This window comes from Columba livia, chromosome 2 (genome assembly GCF_036013475.1).
Source record: "Columba livia isolate bColLiv1 breed racing homer chromosome 2, bColLiv1.pat.W.v2, whole genome shotgun sequence".
Classification (NCBI taxonomy): Eukaryota; Metazoa; Chordata; class Aves; order Columbiformes; family Columbidae; genus Columba; species Columba livia.
The window spans coordinates 3,560,906-3,581,974 of record NC_088603.1 but is presented as its reverse complement, the minus strand read 5'-3'; the positions used below and the strand labels follow the sequence as shown (position 1 = coordinate 3,581,974).

Here is a 21,069-nt window from a genome sequence, read left to right as displayed (position 1 = left end):
TCACCGGGAAGAATTTTCTTCTCAAATTTAAGTGGAACCTTTCGTATTCCAGTTTGAACCCATTACCCCTTGTCCTACCATTGGTTGTCACCGAGAAGAGCCTGGCTCCATCCTCCTGACACTCACCCTTTATATATCTGTAAACATGAATGAGGTCACCCCTCAGTCTCCTCTTCTCCAGCTCCAGAGCCCCAGCTCCCTCAGCCTTTCCTCACACGGGAGATGCTCCACTCCCTTCAGCATCTTGGTGGCTGCGCTGGACTCTCTCCAGCAGTTCCCTGTCCTGCTGGAACTGAGGGGCCACAACGGGACACAATATTCCAGGTGTGGTGTCCCCAGGGCAGAGCAGAGGGGCAGGAGAACCTCTCTGACCTACTGACCACCCCCTTCTAATCCACCCCAGGTACCATTGGCCTTCCTGGCCACAAGGGCCCAGTGCTGGCTCATGGTCATCCTGCTGTCCCCAGGACCCCCAGGTCCCTTTCCCCTACACTGCTCTCTAATAGGTCATCCCCCAACTTATACTGGAACCTGGGGTTGTTCCTGCCCAGATACAAAACTCTACACTTTCCCTTGTTATATTTCATTAATTTTTTCCCCACCCAACTCTCCAGCCTGTCCAGGTCTCTGATGGCAGCACAGCTTCCAGTGTCACCACTCCTCCCAGCTTGGTGTCACCAGCAAACTTGCTGACAGTCACTCTATTCCCTCATCCAAATCATTGATGAATATATTGAATAATACCGGCCCCAGCACTACCCCTTGAGGCACTGCACTAGATACAGGCCTCAACTGGACTCCACCCCATTGACCACGACTCTCTGGCTTCTCCCCTTCATCCAGTTCACAGATATTTCATATTACCATAATCACATACCACAGCTGCAAACAATATATTGCCTTTGTTCCTCTCCTTGCCAAAATACCTTTTCTCCCTCAGCACTGTTCTGAAAACTGATTGATTAAAGTTTATATATATGGCCATCCTATTGTAATATAGGGCTCATTTTCTACTGTGGAAAGCAGCTTTGTAGATAAGCCAATATTTTGCAATCTCTGCCTTCATCACGAACTTCCCTGCTCTCCTCAAAATGAAAAAGAATAAAAATGTCATTTTTTTTTTTCCCAGAAGTGCAGAGTTCCCATGAAAATATCTGCACCAAATTAAAAAAAAAAAAAAAAAGTTTTTTAGAAATTATTCATGAGTGAAAAATTAGTGTTCTGATCAGCTCCAACTGTCTTTTCCAAAGAATAAACAAGTTTGTTTCACCTACCTGTATCAGAAGTCAGCAAAGGTGGTGGAGGCCTCAGTACTGGTGGTGCAAACTTCCCATGGGCGGGTGGTGTGGCTTTCCCAATACGCAACTCAATTTTTTTAGGGCCTTGTTCCAAAATGTCAATCTCCACGGGAATTCCCATAGCACCAAACATCTCTCTGAATCGAGTGGCGGCAGTTCTTGCCTCAGACAAGATTTCAAACTTGATGTAGATGTACTGGTCATCCTCACGATACGTCTGATGGTCAACCACCTCTATGTCCCCTTCGTCTGCACTGACAAAGAGCTCTTCCTCCACATCAGATATGTCTGTTGAGATCTTGGCCCTGAAGAGTCTGTGAAGTCTCCTTCCTGCTTTACGGAAAGCATCATCCAGCTCACTACCAGAAGAGCTCTCGGTCTCACTGTCAGTGCTTCGTTTAACCTGCTTCTCCTTACGAAGAACTTGAGGTTCCTCAGCGCCGATAACCACCTTAGCACTGTGTGAAACCTTGCCAAATTTATTGGATGCCTCACAGGTGTATTTACCTGCATCTTTCCTCTCCAGGCCAGTGATAATCAAAGAGCAGGTCCCATCACTGTAATTGTCTATGTGATAATAACGACCATCTGAAAGCTCTTCCCCATCTTTCAGCCAACGGACTTTCATGTCACTTTTGCTGTGGGCCACACACTCAAGGTGGAGAGTGCTCCCAGGCTCACCAGAGAAGTCTTTGAAGGTCTCTGTAAACACTGGGCACTCCTGCTGCTTGATCTCTTTCCTGACTTTGTAGCCTTTGAAAGCAGCCTGGATCTTCACAGCAGCCTTGTTCATGGAAGGATCATCTAAATCTGGCATTTCTGGTTCATCTGGCTTAGCAGCTGGGGCAGCCATAACCGTCTCTACAGTGGTTTTCTCCCACTGTTTCCATAATTTGCCAGTGGAGATGGACTGAACTTTGCTAGTAACACTGACACTTTTCTTCTCAGCTCTCTTGAGGTAGTTCACTAGTGATGGAGTCCCAGCTCTAGACTCTTCATCTGAGCTTGTGAAAGAGAAATCTGCTTCTCCCGTCCTAGCCAGCTCATCACAAGTGGAGTACTCCTCTGAGTAATAGTGAGACATTTCTGCTTCCTCCTTCCTCAACTTCTGAAGCTTCTCGTCCTCTTCAGGCACCTCGCTGATGGAATCCAAGGTGGGCTCCCGGCTCATCCGGCGTTTCTTGGCCAGGGCTTCCCACAGGAGATGAAGATCTCCCTCCTGAGCAGCCTCAGGGGGCAAACTGGGCTGGACATGGCCATCCACCAGCTCTTCTGGTTGGCTTGCAGGGGATGCTTCCCTGGCAATCTCTTTTAGCATTGTCACTGTGGGAACTGAGGAGAATTAAATAGATAAGCTGTTAAAAGACAAAGTCTGAGAAGCTTTGAGAAAACATATGGAAATGTTATTCTAAAGCCTGGGCAGGATACTATCAGTAGCATTTAACTAAGCATTTTGTTGAGAACAAAACATGAATTTAATATAGATCGGCATGGTCCTGGACAACTTGTTCCAGGGGGGTGGGCTACGCTATCTCCAGAAGTCCTTTACAACCTCAACTATCCTGTGATTCTGTGCATGCATTTAAAACACGGTAAACAACATTTTTAAGCCTAATATATAAATTTCTGCTCTCCTTAAATTTTGCGGTTGATGAATATCTCATTAAGACTGTCAGTGGTGCCTGGAAGGCTGTTGAAGCTCATCCTGTTTTACAGCTAGACAGGGCTTCAATGACTTTCTGGAGTAGATCTCCACTGGATATAGTGGGAGCTGAGACTCCCACCTCACATGGAGGCACCCACCTGTTTAGGTGTGTCTGAGTCTGAAAGCTGTGGTTCACCCTCTGGGACACATTGACTTGTATCTGCATAGTGCCCAGTGCCATCTGAGATGCTCCAGGCTGTCTGGGACAATGACATGTGGCTCTCAGACACAACACAGGACCTATGAGTGCTTGAGATCCCTCTGGAGAAGGAGGCAGAGACCAGGGGTGATATCATGAAGTGCCTCAATGGCACTAAATGCTGAATCCCACCTATAGGTCACAATTCAGCTTCCTAAGTGCTATGACCCAAAGCCATTTGGGATGTCCAGGATAGGGGGCTGGCAGATACCATGCAGAACATACAAAAGAGCTCTCACTTTCTGAAGTGGTACCTGAAGGCCAGGGAGGATACCCTAAGACATCTCAAAAGGCACCAGAAACCCATGTAGATGCAACTGCATCCCACCTTAAATATTAGACTCATTAAAAACTTATTTGAGCAGCTCAAAGTTGTTAGAGGTTCAGAAACATCTTGGGCAACACCAAACAAGAAGGTAACAAATCTTGGTGGATTTTAGATACAGCTTGTAAAAGAAAATTAATTCCAATCCAAGCTGTGGGGATGCCCCTGGATATCCATAGACAGAACTGATTTAACATCACAGGAATGTACTCTCTATACCTTCAAGGCACAAGCTGGCAACAGATTTGACTTCTGGAGAAACCATGCAGGTGTATGTGTCCTGATCTTCAGGTTTAAATGCACGAATAATGAGTATCTGCTTCTTTCCATCAGAGAGGATCTCGTATCTCCCTCCAGCTTGTATTTGTTCTTTTCCTTTGAACCATTTCACTTTCTCTTCGGTCTCGCATGATAATTGGCACTCCAAGCGAGCCACCTCGCCTTCTGAGACTGATCCTCCCACCAAAGGTTGGGTGACTGTAACTGGAGGTTCTGTAATTACAAAAAAATTTAATTAACACAAAGAACAGATGATGATCTGGCTTTAAGGCACTTGAGATCATTCTACAAAATGTTCAAGAATCCCATCCTTCGTTTATAGATTTCTTAGCTGTTGTAAAAAAGCCAAGGAAAAAAATATTATTGGCAGCATCCAAAGTTTGCACTTCCAAAGATAATATCAAAATAACTTTACAAGCTCTTCCAGCAGCGAAACCAGCTCCATCTAAATATATACATGCACAAGTGGCTGCATTTTTCACATTCTTGGGTTTATTTGCTGATCTTCATTTACCCATCACCAGCAGTTCTGAGATGAGACAAGAAAGAAACAATAAAAAGAATTTTAAAAGAGAGACTATTGAAAGTGGCATTCATCTCAGTTTGAAAGTAAATATACATTTATATTTATGCTAGCTTAAGAAGAGCAAAAATTCTCAAAAAGCATGAAGAATTTAAAAATAAAAATTCTCCACATCTTCTTCGTTATGTTGAGAAAAAAGACCATTGCAAGTTTGAGCCTTAAATGACAGAGGTTTTGTTATTATTATTCTCACTTCAAGGAATTTGTTGGGCACCCAGTTATCACAGAAAGAGTTTCAAGAAAAGAAAGATTGGGGGAATGGCTCTTCATCCAACTGTAGTTTCCAAAGTTTCATCAACAGACAGCAAAGGAACTGAGTCTCTCAGCATTTCTTTGTGGGGGTTATTGAAAAAGATGCACAAATAATATAATGAAAGAGAAAGATGGGTGAAGAAGACAACACTGCCCACCCACTGCATTGGTACTAGGGTTTTGGCTACCCAAATGCATTCCATCATGCTCCTTTTTGACTCATTCCATCCTAACTCCACCAGAAAAAGAAACTCATGGTGACCAGACAACACATGCTTGATGCAGTTTGGAGAAAATAAGTGTTGAGTACTAACAACGCAGCTGGTTTTGTTCACAGCAGCCCAGAACAACTTTTCCAAGCTCTTTCTCCTCTATTGTGGTGGCAGCAAAGCATGGAGAAAAGTTTCTGAGGGAGCTCTTCCAGGAGACGCCTGGAATGTGTGAAGCAGACATGCCATGCGAAACACAAGGTCTACAGCAGCTTGCAGTTGTCCATGGTGCTATCTCTCCATTCTCACCTAGCCGCACCATCTGAGGGAAGTGCACCGGCTCGCTGGCCCCAACTTTGTTGATGGCCGAGACGCGGAATCTGTAAGGTTCACCTGGGGTGAGATCGTCCACCATGAACTCTGTGTTTCGAATAATGTCCTTGCTGCATGACTGCCAGCCGACACCTGGGATTTTCTTCTCCACGTTGTAGCCTAGGATGTCACAACCGCCGTCGCCCGACGGCTTGTACCAAGACAGAGTTACAGAGTGGCTGTTCTTACGTAAAACTTCAGGTTCTTCAGGTGGATCAGGGTGGGCTGAAGGCACAACAGAGGTCCCGTGATGTATGACACGAGCAATAATGCTTTATAGTAAAACAACCAAGAGCCTTCTACAAGCAATGAGGAGGAAGCACAACAGGTTCAGTATTTGATCGTAAAGTTGAGTGGGGACATGCCCATGAGACATACCTGTGCACCACTGAGTTTTCCTTTGTTTGTCCTGATCTATGCTGCTAATGACAAACGTTCACTTTCTAACTGTAATCTCACATATTGTGATTTTTACCTGCTGCTTTGTCCCACCCAGCTCAAAGTAAAAATGACCCTATGGTGTCTATATTATGAAGGAACTTAGCTGAAAACTTCAAGAACGTCCAGGTCTTGATCATTTCAGGTCTGGCCTTAATGGAAATCAAGTTATTGTTGGACTACAGATTAACTCTAGTAATTTAATAGATAGTCACTTGGTTTCTGTGTAATCGATATATATGTCACAGCATCAGGCAATAATAAATGAGTAAATACATAATGGGAATGGTCTGGTGTCCTACAAGATTGGCTACTGATGATCATACTCAGTACACTGGAAAATGTTCCTCAATTAATTTACAGTTTACTGTTTGGTTTAGAAGATAGAAATAATTATTTTAAGTCTTCAAGTTCAAGGAATTTACTGAGTAGATGACCTGCCACGGTGTACCAATCCAACAAATTACAGGCAAATAATGTCAACAGCCAGTTCTTTGATTCTGGACACTGCAAACAACGCGGAATCCTCTTTTCTCTATTTTCAAATACAATTAATAAAGAAAACCTGTCAACAGGAGGAGACCATTAGGATAGTATTTTACAGTTCCTAAAATGTAGGTGCCCCAAATAAGAATTCTGTTTTAAATCTGTCCAACAAGCTTGTGTGTTTTTTTGTGGAAGTGGCTTGAATATATCAGAGACCTCTCAAGTCTCAGAACTGTTAGACAGACAGACTATCCGTAATAATTCAAAGAATGGATGGTCAGGCAGTGGTTCCTGAACATCTCCACTACAGTGCACAGCTAAATCACAATTATGTCATAACCATCACTGTGCTGGTCTGACAATTGCTGGGTGACCCACTGATCTCACTGTGGAAAAGAGCCAGACCTTGGTTGCTGGAATGGACATTGACACATCATTGGTCTAACCTGCACCATGAGGAAATTAGGGAGCTACCATATTTTCTACTCATTCAGTACTCCAAGAGCTGTTAACTCTTGTGTCTCTGAAGTACAAGGTGTTTCATGGATCTCATCCACGTGAAGATTTCAATATGTAACTCATTACTCATTGTTCTGCACTTAAGTAGATCAGCAGATTTCAAAGGGTTCTGATGCTTTGGATAATTTTTCCATGTACACTCTAGTTCAGCTCCCTCCCATATCCATGCTTGCTCTGGGTGATGTTGAACACTGAGTAATTTGATTTCCACTAGACTTTATGCTGCCTTTTACAAAAAGCTGCAGCTAAAGAAATCTGGTGAACATCTCTGCCATAGCTAGCCTGTATAAATTTCTTGTGATGAGTTGGACTATTTCTGGTCAAAGAAGAGGCTGCCCAGTAGCATCTTCTCAGGCTAAGAACACTAGTTCGTGCAAAACAAAGAGAAAAGAATCAGTACAAATATCGTAAAATTCGATGACGTAACTCAACACCGAAGTCTTTTAAGTGCCACTGGGGCTAGAACGACAGACACTCACCTATCACAGATAGCTTGGCTGATGAAATTGCTTCCCTGGAAGCAAATGTCACCTCCCCAGAATGATGTGGTTGGGCTTTTTTCAGAATAAGTTTGTATGTGTTTCCATCTGCTTGTACCTCCCAGTCCTCATCCGACTGGATCTCTGTGTCATTACTATACCAGGCAACTTCAGTAACTGGCACAGCTTCACTTAGAACACAGCTAAACGTGACTTTCTCCCCCGGAGAGACTTCCACATCTGTGAGAGGCTGCAAGATCTGTAGACGCCATCCTGTAGATAAAATTGGGAAATCACGACCTCAGTTACAGAAACAAATACAAGCAAGAGAATTTGTAAATATTTATGCTGAATCTCTGGACAGCGAGATCAAGACCAAGGAGATAATTAAAAGAGAGGTTATGTATATCACCAGAACAGAAAGTATCATTGAGGATGGAAACTTTCCAAAACTTTCAGGAGCAAAAATCAACTTAGTAATGTCTTTCTTTGCCAAGAAGCAGAAAGCCACAACGGAGATACTGTGCCATGACTGAGGATGGATGTTCTTACACTCTGAATGGGGTTCTGACCACCACAGGGGTCTCCATTAACAGGATAAACTACAAGGATGCAGAGATATGATTGTTGCCGATATAACTTGCATCTCTAAAGCCTTGGAGGACCTATAAACACAACCCAACTCATCAGAATAATGCCAGCTGTAAGACGGTCATTTGCTGCTAACTCCTTGCCAACTGGTGCTTCTTGTATCTATGTCATGGCATATAGAAAAAGAGAAAAAGGAAATTGTATAACGTCATCTGTCTATTGTGTTGAAGATTCAGGTAAGAAGCAACAAATTCTGCTTTTCCTCTCTGCTACTCATCGTATTTTCCTGGTTCCTTTGCCCTTTCCAACAAGAAATGTAAAACTTCCCATGCATGGCACGAGTGCTTCAGTTACCTTTCACCGTCAGGAAGGCTGAGGTCACCGCGTCGCTGCACATAAAAGTCACCCTACAGCTGTCCCGGGGAGTCAGGTTCTTCAGCAGCAGCAGATGCCTGCGTCCATTTTCAAAGTAAACCATCTCAGTGTTTTCTGTAGTTTTGGCAGGTTCATCGTCAATCAGCCAGTTGTAATTGTAGCACTCGGGCTTGGAAAGGTAGCATTCAAACAGGGCTTCCCCTCCTTCCACGGCTTCCACATTCTCCAAGCCCTGGACAATGCTGTTCTTGGCTGGCAAAGAAGGACAATGAACAGTATTAATTGTTTTGCTGGGCATATCTGAATATTAACAAGCCTTGGAAGCACTGGATGGTTCCCACTGCTGGAAAGCTGATGGAAAGGATGTGGATGTCATAAACTGTGCTTGTAGAATCAATGAATTATAGACTAGTTTGGGTTGAGAGGGACCTTCCAAGCTCATCCAGTGCCACCCCTGCCATGAGCAGGGACATCTTCACCAGCTCAGGTTGCTCAAAGCCCCATCCAGCCTGGCCTTGAAGGTTTAGCTGTTGATTTCAACCATTCTCTAACACAGTAATATATTTAAAAAACATTTTACGTAGTGAGATAGTTTAAAAATAATGATAAACCTCTACGACCTATAGCATTCCATCTAGAATTCCTCCAGAAACCTGACTTCTGTTTTTACAAATAAAGAAAAAAAATGTTGGTGTTTATATGAAGCAGGGCAATAGTCAATAGGAGGGGAAAGCTCAGGAAGATAAAGTGTGATCAAATATCTTCTGTCCCGTGGGAGGAAACTTTTCCCACAGATCTCTCAGGCAGCACAATTATCATCATAACCAGGGAGATGTGAATCCACTGATAGCTCATGATCAAATCTTACTACCTTTCATGCAAAGAAAATATAAGAGAATATTATAGTTGGCAAAGCTATAGCAACTGTCATCTGAATTAACAAGTCTGCCTCTAGGAAACACACGAAACGTTAAAATCAGTATTAAAAGTATTTTGAATAGTAAATTTCTGAAGTATTACAAAATCTCTGTGGTAATGTATTAGATTTATTTTCTCATGCGTGCAAGGTGAACTATGTGGTCAGAAACATGCACATATGTACACGCTCCGTCTGCTCACAGAGTCGTGCAGCAGTTGGCATTTGTACATCAGCAATCAGCCTGATGCAAAATTCGATGTGGGCTGGTGCATGTGAATACAATTCGTGTTAGACCAGCTATATGGACAAATTACATGCACAAGAGTGGGAATACATGGCTGAGTAAATACAGTTTACACAAGTACCACACAATGGTCAGCACGCCCTATAATATAAACCAACATTCTGAGAAATTCCTGTTCAGATCTCTATGACCATTATATGAAACTGCTCTAAGGAAACAAACAAACAAAGAACCCTGAACAATTTATGTAATAGAAAAAAATATAAAAGTGCATGAGTTACTACAAAATTTCTGTCTTTTATAATATTAATAGAGAACAATGACAGTTTTGTAAGTTATTGGAGAATGTATACATTTGTTAGAACAAATCAAAGCTGTTTATTTGTGTACTTTTGGAGCTCTGGTTTCCTTAACTATGGAAGGCAAACAATTGCAAATCCTACTTCCTCTGGGATGCTTTTAGATAATGTTCATGAACATATTTTTAAATCCCTAAAATGGAAAGTGCCTATCAATGTGGAAAATACTATAATAATTAATACCCTGCTCTCCTGTAATCACAACTCTCATTAAGCAAGAAAGTATAATGACCCAAGAAAACAAAAATGTTCAGAAATCAAATCAGAAACATTGTTCTTGCTGATTGCACTAATTTGCCTGGTGACCAAAAACAATAATACCATACACAGCAGGAAAAAATGAGAAACATCAAAATAAAATCCTAAACTTAATGTTTTTATTTACTGTTTCTCAGGGCCCTCACAAACACTGATGCCAAGTGAGAAGGTACTTCCTGAGTGAACAGTATTTGAAATAAGTCAAATACCAAGCTACTGTGGCTTGTCTGAAAAGAAAATGAAATTCCACACTATCCATTAGTTGTTTTAAGGCACACTGTGTGTAAAAAGCATTCTATAACAGCAAAAAAATTCTTATTATTCATTTGTATCGATGTTACATCTGTGATTTTACAATAATTTGGCAGGACACATCCCATTGCACTGATGTTGCCGTTCATTGTAGAAGAGGAACGACGTGTGACAACACTTAATAAGTGAGTGTTAATAAGAACTAAGCTCCAGTGAAATGCTGCAGTTTCATATTCAGTTCCCATCAACTCCCAACTACTTTTATCATCGTTATCAGTTCTGGAGTGAACACCAAAGAGCAGGTATCTAATGAGTCACTTATTGTGAGGTGCTGCCATCACTTTTCCACCTCTTTTGTTTGGAACCCATGATAGTCTTCCTCTTTGGCTGGAAGACCTCACCTTGAACATCAAGTGTAGCCATCACTTTAATGCCTTCAGCTTCACAAGAATAGATGCCAGTGTCTTCTGGTACCGTAGGTTTAATTTTTAGCATGCTTACATTCCAGTCCTGATCGATAATCACTCGCTGCCCATCAGAATGTATTTCCTGATCATTTTTCTTCCATATGGCGTGTACTGGCCTAGAATATTGGCATATGAACTCTGCTGTGCCATCTTCATCAACAGTTATATCCTGCATGGGACTGACCACTTCAATGGTTGGATCTGTTAACCAACACGTCAGGAAGGACATGCATTAGTGGATCCTCATGGAAATGACAATTTAGAGATTTTTTGGCAAGCACAGAGCCTGTGGGAAGCAAGCAGAGTGACAGTGCAAGCAGGAGCTGACTGGGCACACTGGGGATTAGCAGTTTAGTCTGTGCTTGAGTCAGCATCAAGCAGGATTGAAGCAGAACTGGTACATTAGAATAGAGCTATCACACTGGAAAATGGGCCACCAGCAATTAAGGTCTGTGCTTTAACAGTCTTGAATGTGAACTCCTGTGCAGTACAGCTGCTGAGATTCTCTCCAGGCTTATTTTTACTCCCAGCATTGCTGACACACTCTAGACTAGGAAGCACTGGATGCAAGAATGTGGTGCAAGTCTGAGATGGAGAGATGGAAAAATGCAATGGACGGGTTGCCATGAGTGGTTCCCTGTGACACTCAGCCTCACGTAGCAATAGGAAAATGCCACAAAATGTACTGGAGGTTCCTTGTATGAGTAAACTGCAACATCTTGTTGGAAAGAAATGCAATACTTAAATGCCAATAATCATCCCTGTCCTGTGGTGGTGGCGGCTGCATGTCAGGAGTCATTGACAGCAAAGCTCCAGCAAAACTATAACAAAAAAGGGCACTTCAGAGGAGACAAGTACTTATTGTTTTGATTAAGCATGTATTCCACTGCACCAGAGGCAAAGTTTGGGGGAAAATGATTATTTCCTTTACATCAGCTGATCTAGAGATGCAGCTGTGTGAACCTCCTGAGCTCTCATCCATGAACCATTGCAACCTCAGATTGGGAGCCCACAAAATGCTGGGAGCAGCTGGATATGCAGCTCCTCTGAAGAAGGTGAGATCCATGAGGCTGCTTTTAAGCTTCCAGTCTCTCTTAGAACACTAGTTCAGTTTCTTGGGAGGCAGCTGTAGAACACAGTAGATCTATGTAAACCCAAAATATCGTGAGCTTCCAAAGCAGCTGAGGAGTCCCTCCTGAGATGTCAAATTGGAACACCTGCATACAATAGCAATATATATGCTAAAAAGAAGTTTCTCAATGAAGTCTGAAAATTGAAGTCTCTGCAACATCCTTCTCAGCAGAACTGTGCCAACTGCTCCCCAAAATTGATAGGTCTACAATGGGACATAAAAAGATTCTGGTCAGGGAAAGATGAGGTATGTTCTTATATTTCAAATAGTTCTGATCACAAACCAGGTAGAAGAAACTACACTGGACCTCTGTCTGGAATGCTTCTCTTGAAGCTTGGTGCAGCAGGTTGAGGATTTGGGATGCCACTGGCAGACCTTAGGAAGCAACGATAGTTTTGCAAATGTCTTTTAGAAAGCTGTTGCAAGGCTTGATCCTGTTCTCTAAGGCGCCCTCTACCACTCCGTGTGTCTACACGTGTGTTTGTGGAGAGGAGGCATTTATGGCAGATCATGGAGATGTCTTGGTTACACCAGGACTGAAGAATGAAGAAGATACCTCTACAGTTGGGGAGCAACTGATGTCCCCTTTCATAAGATGAGGACGTGTGCTCCTCACAGCAAATGTCGCCTGTGGTCTTGGAGAAGGAAGGTGACCTTGTTCCACTGACCCATTGCTCTTTGTCACTGCTAGCCTAGGATCTTGGTGGCCCAATTCAACCATGCACAATGGCAGAAATCTCCCTGGCATCTAGGAGCCAACATGTACATTGGGACCTGTAATTCTCACCCTGTCCAAGGTGGTCAGAAGAAGACAGCAGCTCCTTCAACATGTTCCATTTCCCCTCTGCCCATATTTGAAGATGCCATCTTGCTGGGCCACCAAATGAATGCAGTTGTACGGTAACAATATTGTGAAGGCCCAACATGAAAAGCTGTCGTGACATCTCATTTATTACAGAATATATCTAATTACAATCGTGCCTTACACCAGGAGAATGGGGCACGTGGAACAGAGAAAAAGTCAACTTGTTCCTTGATGAAAAACAAGCCGTGGATAGCTAGGTAGACTGAAATACATGTAGTTTGAAGATAGATCTATTTTTGGATTCCTGGACAAAATAAAATACATGAAATTGGCTGTTAATACAAGCACAGATAGAATTTTACTTATGTTTTACTTTCTTATTAAGTCAAGTGTTATTGAGCACAGTGTAGCTGGGGAATTTTTAAATATCTTTCTCATCCTAAACCTACTATAGTCATACTCCACTGTGATTCAGGTTCACATTAAAGAATTCTTGCTTTAACAAAAGCACAAAATATCCACATACATGTGTGTACTAGCATGAGATGTGGGGTTGGACCAGATGATTTCCAGAGGTCCCTTCCAACATCAATGATTCTGTGAAACAAAAACTTCTCAGGAGCCCTTTATTTGACTGAGCAGAATACCTAATGATGCATTTATTTTTAATTTATGCCTTAGGGTCACTGGATTTCTTCACCTAGAGATCTCAGAACCAGCTTCTGTCTCTGAAAATGTGAAACTCAAAATCGATACAAATGGACATGGAATTTGTGGTTTTCGCACACTATGTGTTTGCCACATCATTCTGATATTAGGAAGAAGTGATCTGGCATTTTATCTTTGCAGAGAGTTAGATTTTCTCAATGTACAAGGGACACATTAACCACTGACTACAATTCCATGTTGTGGATCATTGCAGTTATGGCAGACAGTTGTAGCATGGAGGTACATTTTAATAAAGTACTCTTAACCCTTTATATCTCCATATATACAAATTCTTTTTCCAGGTAAAGAATAAGTGTTACTTTTGTTTGGAAAATGACAACTTTTCCCAATGGCTGTGAAAGGACTGGATGTGAAGGAGCTTGCTTTATCAAGTCTGGAGCTCAGTGTTATTTGCAGCTTGTGGCTACCCTTACCAAATGAGAAAAACATTTATTCAACAGACCAGAAAGCATTGCTAGTGCAGTGATAACCATATTCTGGCAGTCCAAGAACGAGGATTATTTTGCCACTGTGTTTCACTGCAATGTCATATACCCTTTGGTTTCCGGGACAAGCTCTGGAGCCATCAATATAACAGCCCCAAGTCTTGTCCTGGGACCAAACTGAGCTCAGTGCCAGCATCCTTGCAGCACAGTGGTAACTCTGAATTTCCAGCTCCATCATATTTTGTAGCATTGTAAAAACTCTTAGGGGGGGACAGAAAAAATCAGGTGCTAGCAGGGTGGTTTATGTTCAGCTCCACTTAGATGTCAGATGAAAACAGCAGCCCTGACCCTGCAACCCTTCCTCACCTGAAACAACCACTGAAAAAATCCATGTGGTTGTACCTATAAGACTTCTGGCATGAGTATGGGTGACCTGCAGAAGTGCAGGGTTGCAGAAGAACTGTGAAGGGATTTAGTAAGGGTAGCCTGGAAGGCACAAGCACTAGTGCACTGAGTAAGTCCAGAGGTGGCCATGTGTTTCTTTCTGAAAATGAAATACCTTTGACTAATAATTTAGCTGAAGATATAAGGGACCCAGCTCTGAAGGTGACAGTGCCGGAGTCATGGCACGCCACATCATTTAGGGTTAAAGTGTGGACCATCCCGTCCTGCTCAGAGATTTTGGTCACAAAGTTGTTGTGAAGGGGAGATCCATCGAGCCACCACTGCACGTTCTTCACGCCGGGGTGCGAGAGCTCGCAGGTGAACGTGGCCGACTCACCCACAAAGACGTCTGTGTCCTTTAAACCAGAAACTATGACTGCTGCTTCTTCTGTATAACAGAGCGAGAGAAGGTGCCAAAGGAAAACAAAAGCATGAACACAGACATGTCGCTTCCTGCAGAACTAGGCCAAGCAACACTGCAAGATGTCCAGAAGAGTTAAACTTGCCATTCTGTTCCAGGTAAAAAGAGATAAAATGTTCTTTAAGGGATTAAGACACCACCTTCCATCCTTCACCCACTTGCAAACACAGTGTGCATGTCTGCAAACACTGTTTCATTGGGTGGAAACTCTACTCCATTACCAGGTCATGACTGGCTCTCCTGTGTGTTGCAACCATCAGCACTGACACGGTATGAGGTGGGAGGCAGAGAGTTAGCTTAAGATTTAAGTGTTTACTTACAGTGCTTTAAAAGAGTGATAAGAATATCAACAATGATAGAAGCACTAATCAGTAATAACAACAAATCCAGTATTTTTAAGACCGCTGCTCCAAGCAAATAGTTTTTCAGTAGTACCATCGTCTGCTATGGTACACATGGTTAGTACATTGAAATACCTTAACTTATAAAAAATGGTCCATCCTCAGCCCGGATGTGTTTATATCTTCACTGAAATCATGAAATAAATGAATGGACTTTTAACTGTTTGCATCTGTAATAAGTTTGGCCAGTTACTGTTGAAGATTTTGGGATAAGAAATCCGGGCAGCAAAACCAGAGCATTTCCAGCACATCTCACCTTACCTTGCACATACACAGAACCTGTGGTGATCTCGTATCCAGTGCTACAGGTATAATCCCCACAGTCATCAGGCTCTACACCATGGATGATCAGCTCAGCAACGCTGCCTTTCTGCTTCATCTCGTACTTGGCACTGGGCTGGATGACCACCCCTCCTTTCCTCCACTCAACAGGGGCATCTGGCTTGGAGATCTCACAGTGCAAGACAGCAGTTCCCCCTTCTTCAGACTCTATGTTTTTCAGCTCCTTGTTAAACAGTACAGGCAGCACTGTGGTGGAGAAGTAACTGCATCAGTGACAGTGATCAGAGGTGAGAAACTTGCCTGAAAATTCTCTGGCTTGGCAGTTCCTCACTTTGTGAACCATAACTTGCTTGCTGGCAATGTTTGGAATACTGGTGGATGAAAGACTGGACATGATAGTTTCAAAGGAAGGGAGGGAAGCTAGACATGGGGAAGAAATTTATTATGCTGAGGGTCGTAAAACACTGGCCCAGGTTGCCCAGGGAGGTGTTGGATGCCCCATCCCTGGAGACATCCCAGGCCAGGCTGGACGGGGCTCTGAGCAACCTGAGCTGGTGAAAATGTCCCTGCTCATGGCACTGGGGGAGCTTTGAAGTTCCCTTCCAACCCAAACTGTTCTATTATTCTTTTGGCAAGCTCAGAGCAGGAGTTTTAGTTGTGCCATTGCCACTCATGGTGATCAGCTGCTGATACCATGAGGCTGTCCACTGCTGCTCCATGAAGGACTGACACAGGTCACAGGACCTCTAAGGGGCTTCACATGGGCACACACACAATTTTCAGTGTAAGCAGTTAGAGGTGCAACAGGACCAATCACATAATTTGGACATTCACTGAAATCACACTGAGCTGAACACTGGTTTTGTGGGCTAAACTCAGGATCTAAAAGCACTATCTTGCTGCTCAAGTCCAAAGACACAGCAGTCAGTATAAAATGAATAAAACCCTAAAATCCTAAACCATAGCAATTAGAAAAAGGCAAAGAGCCACAATTCTTGGGCAGCTTGAGCACAAATAGGTATAATGGCTCAATTTAAAATGGGCCTGTTCTAGGTATGGTGAAATACTCCAGTCTTCCATTCTCAGGTAGCAGGCAAGTTTTCTAACTGCTCTTGTGCACACCCTTCATTAGCAGCAGCTGCAGTTTTGCTCCCAACTCTCACAGCTGCAGTATTAAATTTGGTTTAAAAGGCAAATATTTGGTTTAAAAGGCAAATATTTGGTTTAAAAGGCAAATAAATATTTGAAGGACAGATTGTGGATCAAATGCTTTCCCACAGTTGTAATTCACATACATGGAGTGTTAATAATAATTCAGTGATAAAACTTCCATGTCACCCATCTGGAGGACACCCCTATAGAGGACAACATAAATTCTCTGCCTTCAAGCAAAGCTTCTCCTACCTTTCACTTGCAACAATGCAGTGGTTTGCTGATCCCCCGAGTCGCACGTGTAATCGCCAACATCCTGAGCATCAGCATCATAGATGAAGAGCTCTACACGTGTCCCCTCTTGCCGCATCTCGTACTTGTCACTTGGCTGCAGCACCGTGTCTCCTTTCCTCCACTCCACGGGCACATTGGGTTTGGTCAGCTCGCAGCGCAGCACGGCCGTGCGTCCTTCCTCCACCTCCTCGTTTTTCAGCCAGTGTTTGAAAAGCACGGGCAGGGCTTGAAAGGGGAATGGTGCAAAGAGGGAAAAAAAAAATGAGTGAATCAAAAATAAAAAATGGAGAAATATTTTCTTTTTAAGGCACTGAATGCCATTCATGAAGTTCATGCATGATTCTGGTTGTATTTGTCTAAGGAGTTCTACCAGGGCAGGAATGCCTAAGTCTAAGTCAGACAGAGGAATTAACCCACAGGAAAAAAATCAGTTAGAATCACAGAAACATAGAATCATTTTGGTTGTGAGAGACCCTCAGGATCATTGAGTCCAACCATAACCCAACCCTGCACTAACCCATGTCCCTGAGAACCTCATCTCTGCATCTGTCCAACCCTCCAGGGATGGTGACTCCACCACTGCCCTGGGCAGCCTGTTCCAATGCCCGACAGCCCTTTTGGTGAAGAAATTCTTCCTAATATACAATACAAGCCTCCCCTGACGTAACTTGAGCCCCTTTCCTCTCTCCATGTGCTCCAGCCCCCTCACAACCTTGGTGGCCTCTGCTTCACTTGCTCCACTACCTCAACATCTGTCTTGCAGTGGAGAGCTCCAAAAATTGACATGTCCACCTCTCACCTCTGCTGAGCAAAGAGGAAATCATACCTTTAACCTCGAGTTTGGCAGTGGTCTTCCCATCAGCGCTGTGGCAGCTATACTCCCCGGAGTCCTCACGGTTCAAATCCTGAATGACCAGTGTGTGGACCTTCCCCTCCTGCTTGATGCTGAACTTCTGGTTAGAGCGGATCACAGAGGTGCCTTTCTTCCACTCCACTGGGACGTCAGGCCTGGACACCTCACAGGACAAGTGAGCCGTGCCACCCTCCTGTAGCTCCAAGTTATGGAGTGCCTTTACAAAGCTGACTGGAGCAACTGTGGGGAAGAGGGAACCAAGACCACTTCAACCACCTAATCCAGCATTGCCCCCAGATCAGAACTGGATGCCTATAGCTACACTGTGAACCAGATCAAAGAGGAACAAACAAGATAAGGTATTGACATGGTCTGTCTTCCAAAATAATTCTAGATTAATTAATGGAAATGTTTTTCACAGTTTTCAGATTTTTTTGAGTAAATATGGTCTAAAAACACGGTAAGTAGTAGATAATTCAGGGCATATTCTTTACATTCTTTAGCATTGACTCTGACATATCCTATCTGCTTGTTTCAGGATAAGTTGGATGGTCTTCAAAGGATGCCTGCTTCACTCCATGGGCTATAAAAAGGACTGAAATTACTAGCTCATGTCACAGGTTCACAGAATTGTTTTGGTTAGACCAGACCTTTAAGATCAACTCCAACCATTAACCAAAGGCAGTCAGTAAACCATGTCCCTAAGAACCTCTTCTCTGCATCTCTTAAACACTTTCAGGATGGTGACTCCACCATTTCCCTGGACAACCTGTTCCAATGCCTGACAACCCTTTCAACACATCTAACTCTTAAATGCCTTAATCCCCCAAAATTCCAAGGACCTCTCAAACAGACCTCTCCAGAAGCTAAAGCAATGTTGGCAGTGCTCACCAGTACCTCCTCAATCCTTCTTCCCAGGAGGTTGCTCACCTTGGACTGTCAGCTGTGCTGCTGAGGTATGCTGCCCAACTTTGAAGCTGATGGGCCCACAGTCTTCCAGTGTCACCTTCCTCAGGATCAAAGTGTGACGTGTCCCTTCGACTCTGATCTCATTCATTTCATTGGATTGCAGAGGAACATCCCCCAGGAACCACTGGGCATCCTGAGTTGTTTCCCGGGACAACCTGCATTCAAATACTGCATCTTCTCCTTCACACGAAGTGACGTCCTTCAGCGTCTCCACTATGGTTGCTGCCGGTTCTTTAAGGAAAGGTCAATAGAGTTTGACACCTACTTTCAAGTGATGCTTCCAATTTTCCTGGATTAAACATTTCATTATGCTCTTTCTTGACAGTACTGTATTATTTGAAAGAATGACCACAAGGCACTAAGAGCTACATACGTAGAAATGTAGTTACATGGGCATGGACTAATATGTTACCTTCTTAGAGATGCATAATGTATGTACGATTGTATACATACATTATGCACATATATTCGATAGTCTATAAAGAATGCATGTTGTAGAATCATAGATTCATTTTGCTTGGAAGAAGAGACCCTCAATATCATCAAGTCCAACCATTATACTGTACTGTATCTATAATAAATATATATATTTATAATGCAACCTATGTATTGTGAAAATATTGTCAACATTATTTTAGTGGGTGACATTAACATTAAACCACAGAATCATTGACCAAAGACCCATTTGTGGTTCCCTAGAGATACCTGACTCCATTCGTATTTCTCTGAAATCAGTGTTATCTCTGAGATCCTCATGATTCAGTTTGGATAAAGGACAATGTCTAGCTGTCAAATTACTTAATTATGTGCCCCTTCCATGGTACAAAGCCCAGTTCAGCTGTTCCACATGCAAATCCCCACCTTTCACAAGCACAGCTGCAGTGGTTTGCTGGTCCCCTGTGTCACAGGTGTATTCCCCACCATCAGCTTCACTCAGGTGGCGAATCGTCAGCTCAGCCACAGACCCAGTCTGGTGCATCTTGTATTTTTCACTTGGTCGCAGCACTGTCCCGGCCTTCTTCCACTTCACCGCGGCATTTGATTTTGAGATTTCACAGCTCAAAGTGACGGTGCCACCTTCTTCAGCTTGCTGGTTCTGTAGCGGTTTTGTGAAGGTTACTGGCAAAGCTAAACCAAGACAGATCAGAGGGAAAAAATTACGTTTCATTACTGTGTCACTAAGTCTTTTGTTTCGTGAAACTGTGGTGCCATTCCAAATTTGGTCCAAACTCTGTTCCAAAATTACTTTAAAACTCAAACAAGAAATGTGAGAAAGTGCTGGATTTCCAGGAGCACTAAGGACTTTGCACTCCCCAAGAGTCACTGGGCACTGCACACACCGAGTATCTCTGGGAACATGTTCCTTTACACAGAAGCAGTCATGGATATGGTCTCTTGAGCATCTAACTGCATGTATCTCCAAAAGGATACCAAAGTTGCAACTCAAAAGCCTACATGTGATATCTAAATTATTGGGTATTTGAGAGGGTGCATGGAGAAACATCATTATTCAATGCTCCTCATCTGAAAACTGGACCCAGAAGAGGGATGAACTCTGGAAGTCTCTACACTGGTGTGTATCACTGGTGGGTCAAGATGGAGTTTTGGTGGGTTGATTCACAATCTGCCACATGTAGAAGTTTAGTTCCTCAAGTCCAGCTCCCTAGAAGAACCTTGGTGGCTCCACAGTTACAGTTGAGTTGGTGTGAAGGGAAAGAGATGGGGTTCGAGAAATCAGAGTGAATTCACAGGAACTGGGTAACAGGTGTGTGTAAGAGGAGAGAGATCTGAAGGTGCTTGTGGGTGATGTAGGAAGTGATGGTGTATTTTGTGGGACATCTGGGCAATGGCTGGGCTCAAGGTTTTTTGTACAGTTGCCTCTGCAGTGAAGACATCTCATTGTGCAGATGAGTCCTGCAGCCCCCAGCCTCTGATGATCCAGCAAAAGAATAAGTAGGAGAGAGAATTTATGTCTTGTGAAGACCTAGTCTGTCAGACTGCATCACTGTTGATTCAAGAATCCTTATCACAAAAAAAGGGCCAACCTCACTGGTAGAGTGTCCCTGACTCTTACGTGTGGAACACCTACACTAACCTAGAGCTCCCTAAAAGGTGAAGTGAAAGCTTTTTGTCACCTTTCACTACCATAGTTTGCTCATCGCCAGAATCGCAGATGTAGTCTCCAGCATCCTTCAGTTGTAGATCATGGATGAGTAGCTCCACAGCAGAGCCCATATGCTTTATCTCGTACTTATTGCTGGCCTGGAGCAAGACTGACCCTTTTTTCCACCTCACTGGTGCATCGTGTTTGGAGAGCTCGGCATGAAGGGTGACCATAGAGTCGTCCTCAGCTTCCTGGTTTCCAGGTATTTTTTCAAAGAGTGCTGGAGTGGCTGAGGCCACACACAGAGACACAAATGAGCAGCCACCATCAGAGGATCTGCTCACAGTACAAAAATTCTGGTATCACTGAATCCTGGCGCCAGTGTCCTGACCTTCACGGGAGAGCCCTCAAGGGATATTTCAAGAGATGATATTTCACAAGAACATCCT

At 43.3% G+C, this 21,069-nt stretch overlaps 1 protein-coding gene across 22 annotated transcripts in view; it reads right to left on the bottom strand.

The window, feature by feature from the left end:
- Positions 1 to 21,069, bottom strand: part of OBSCN (obscurin, cytoskeletal calmodulin and titin-interacting RhoGEF) — a 201,708-nt gene that overhangs the window by 71,082 nt on the left and 109,557 nt on the right. For 18 of the 22 annotated variants that reach the window (XM_065050238.1, XM_065050239.1, XM_065050230.1 and 15 more), the window contains 12 exons: positions 19,378 to 19,644; positions 18,478 to 18,747; positions 17,521 to 17,787; positions 16,653 to 16,919; positions 15,228 to 15,494; positions 14,260 to 14,532; positions 10,544 to 10,810; positions 8,090 to 8,362; positions 7,145 to 7,417; positions 5,160 to 5,447; positions 3,747 to 4,019; positions 1,275 to 2,630 (listed from right to left, as the gene is read on the bottom strand). In XM_065050238.1, the coding sequence (XP_064906310.1) occupies positions 1,275 to 2,630; positions 3,747 to 4,019; positions 5,160 to 5,447; positions 7,145 to 7,417; positions 8,090 to 8,362; positions 10,544 to 10,810; positions 14,260 to 14,532; positions 15,228 to 15,494; positions 16,653 to 16,919; positions 17,521 to 17,787; positions 18,478 to 18,747; positions 19,378 to 19,644 (4,341 nt within the window). The remainder of the gene's footprint in view (positions 1 to 1,274; positions 2,631 to 3,746; positions 4,020 to 5,159; positions 5,448 to 7,144; positions 7,418 to 8,089; positions 8,363 to 10,543; positions 10,811 to 14,259; positions 14,533 to 15,227; positions 15,495 to 16,652; positions 16,920 to 17,520; positions 17,788 to 18,477; positions 18,748 to 19,377; positions 19,645 to 21,069) is intronic. The other 4 variants (XM_065050231.1, XM_065050233.1, XM_065050234.1 and 1 more) reach the window with 4 other exon arrangements.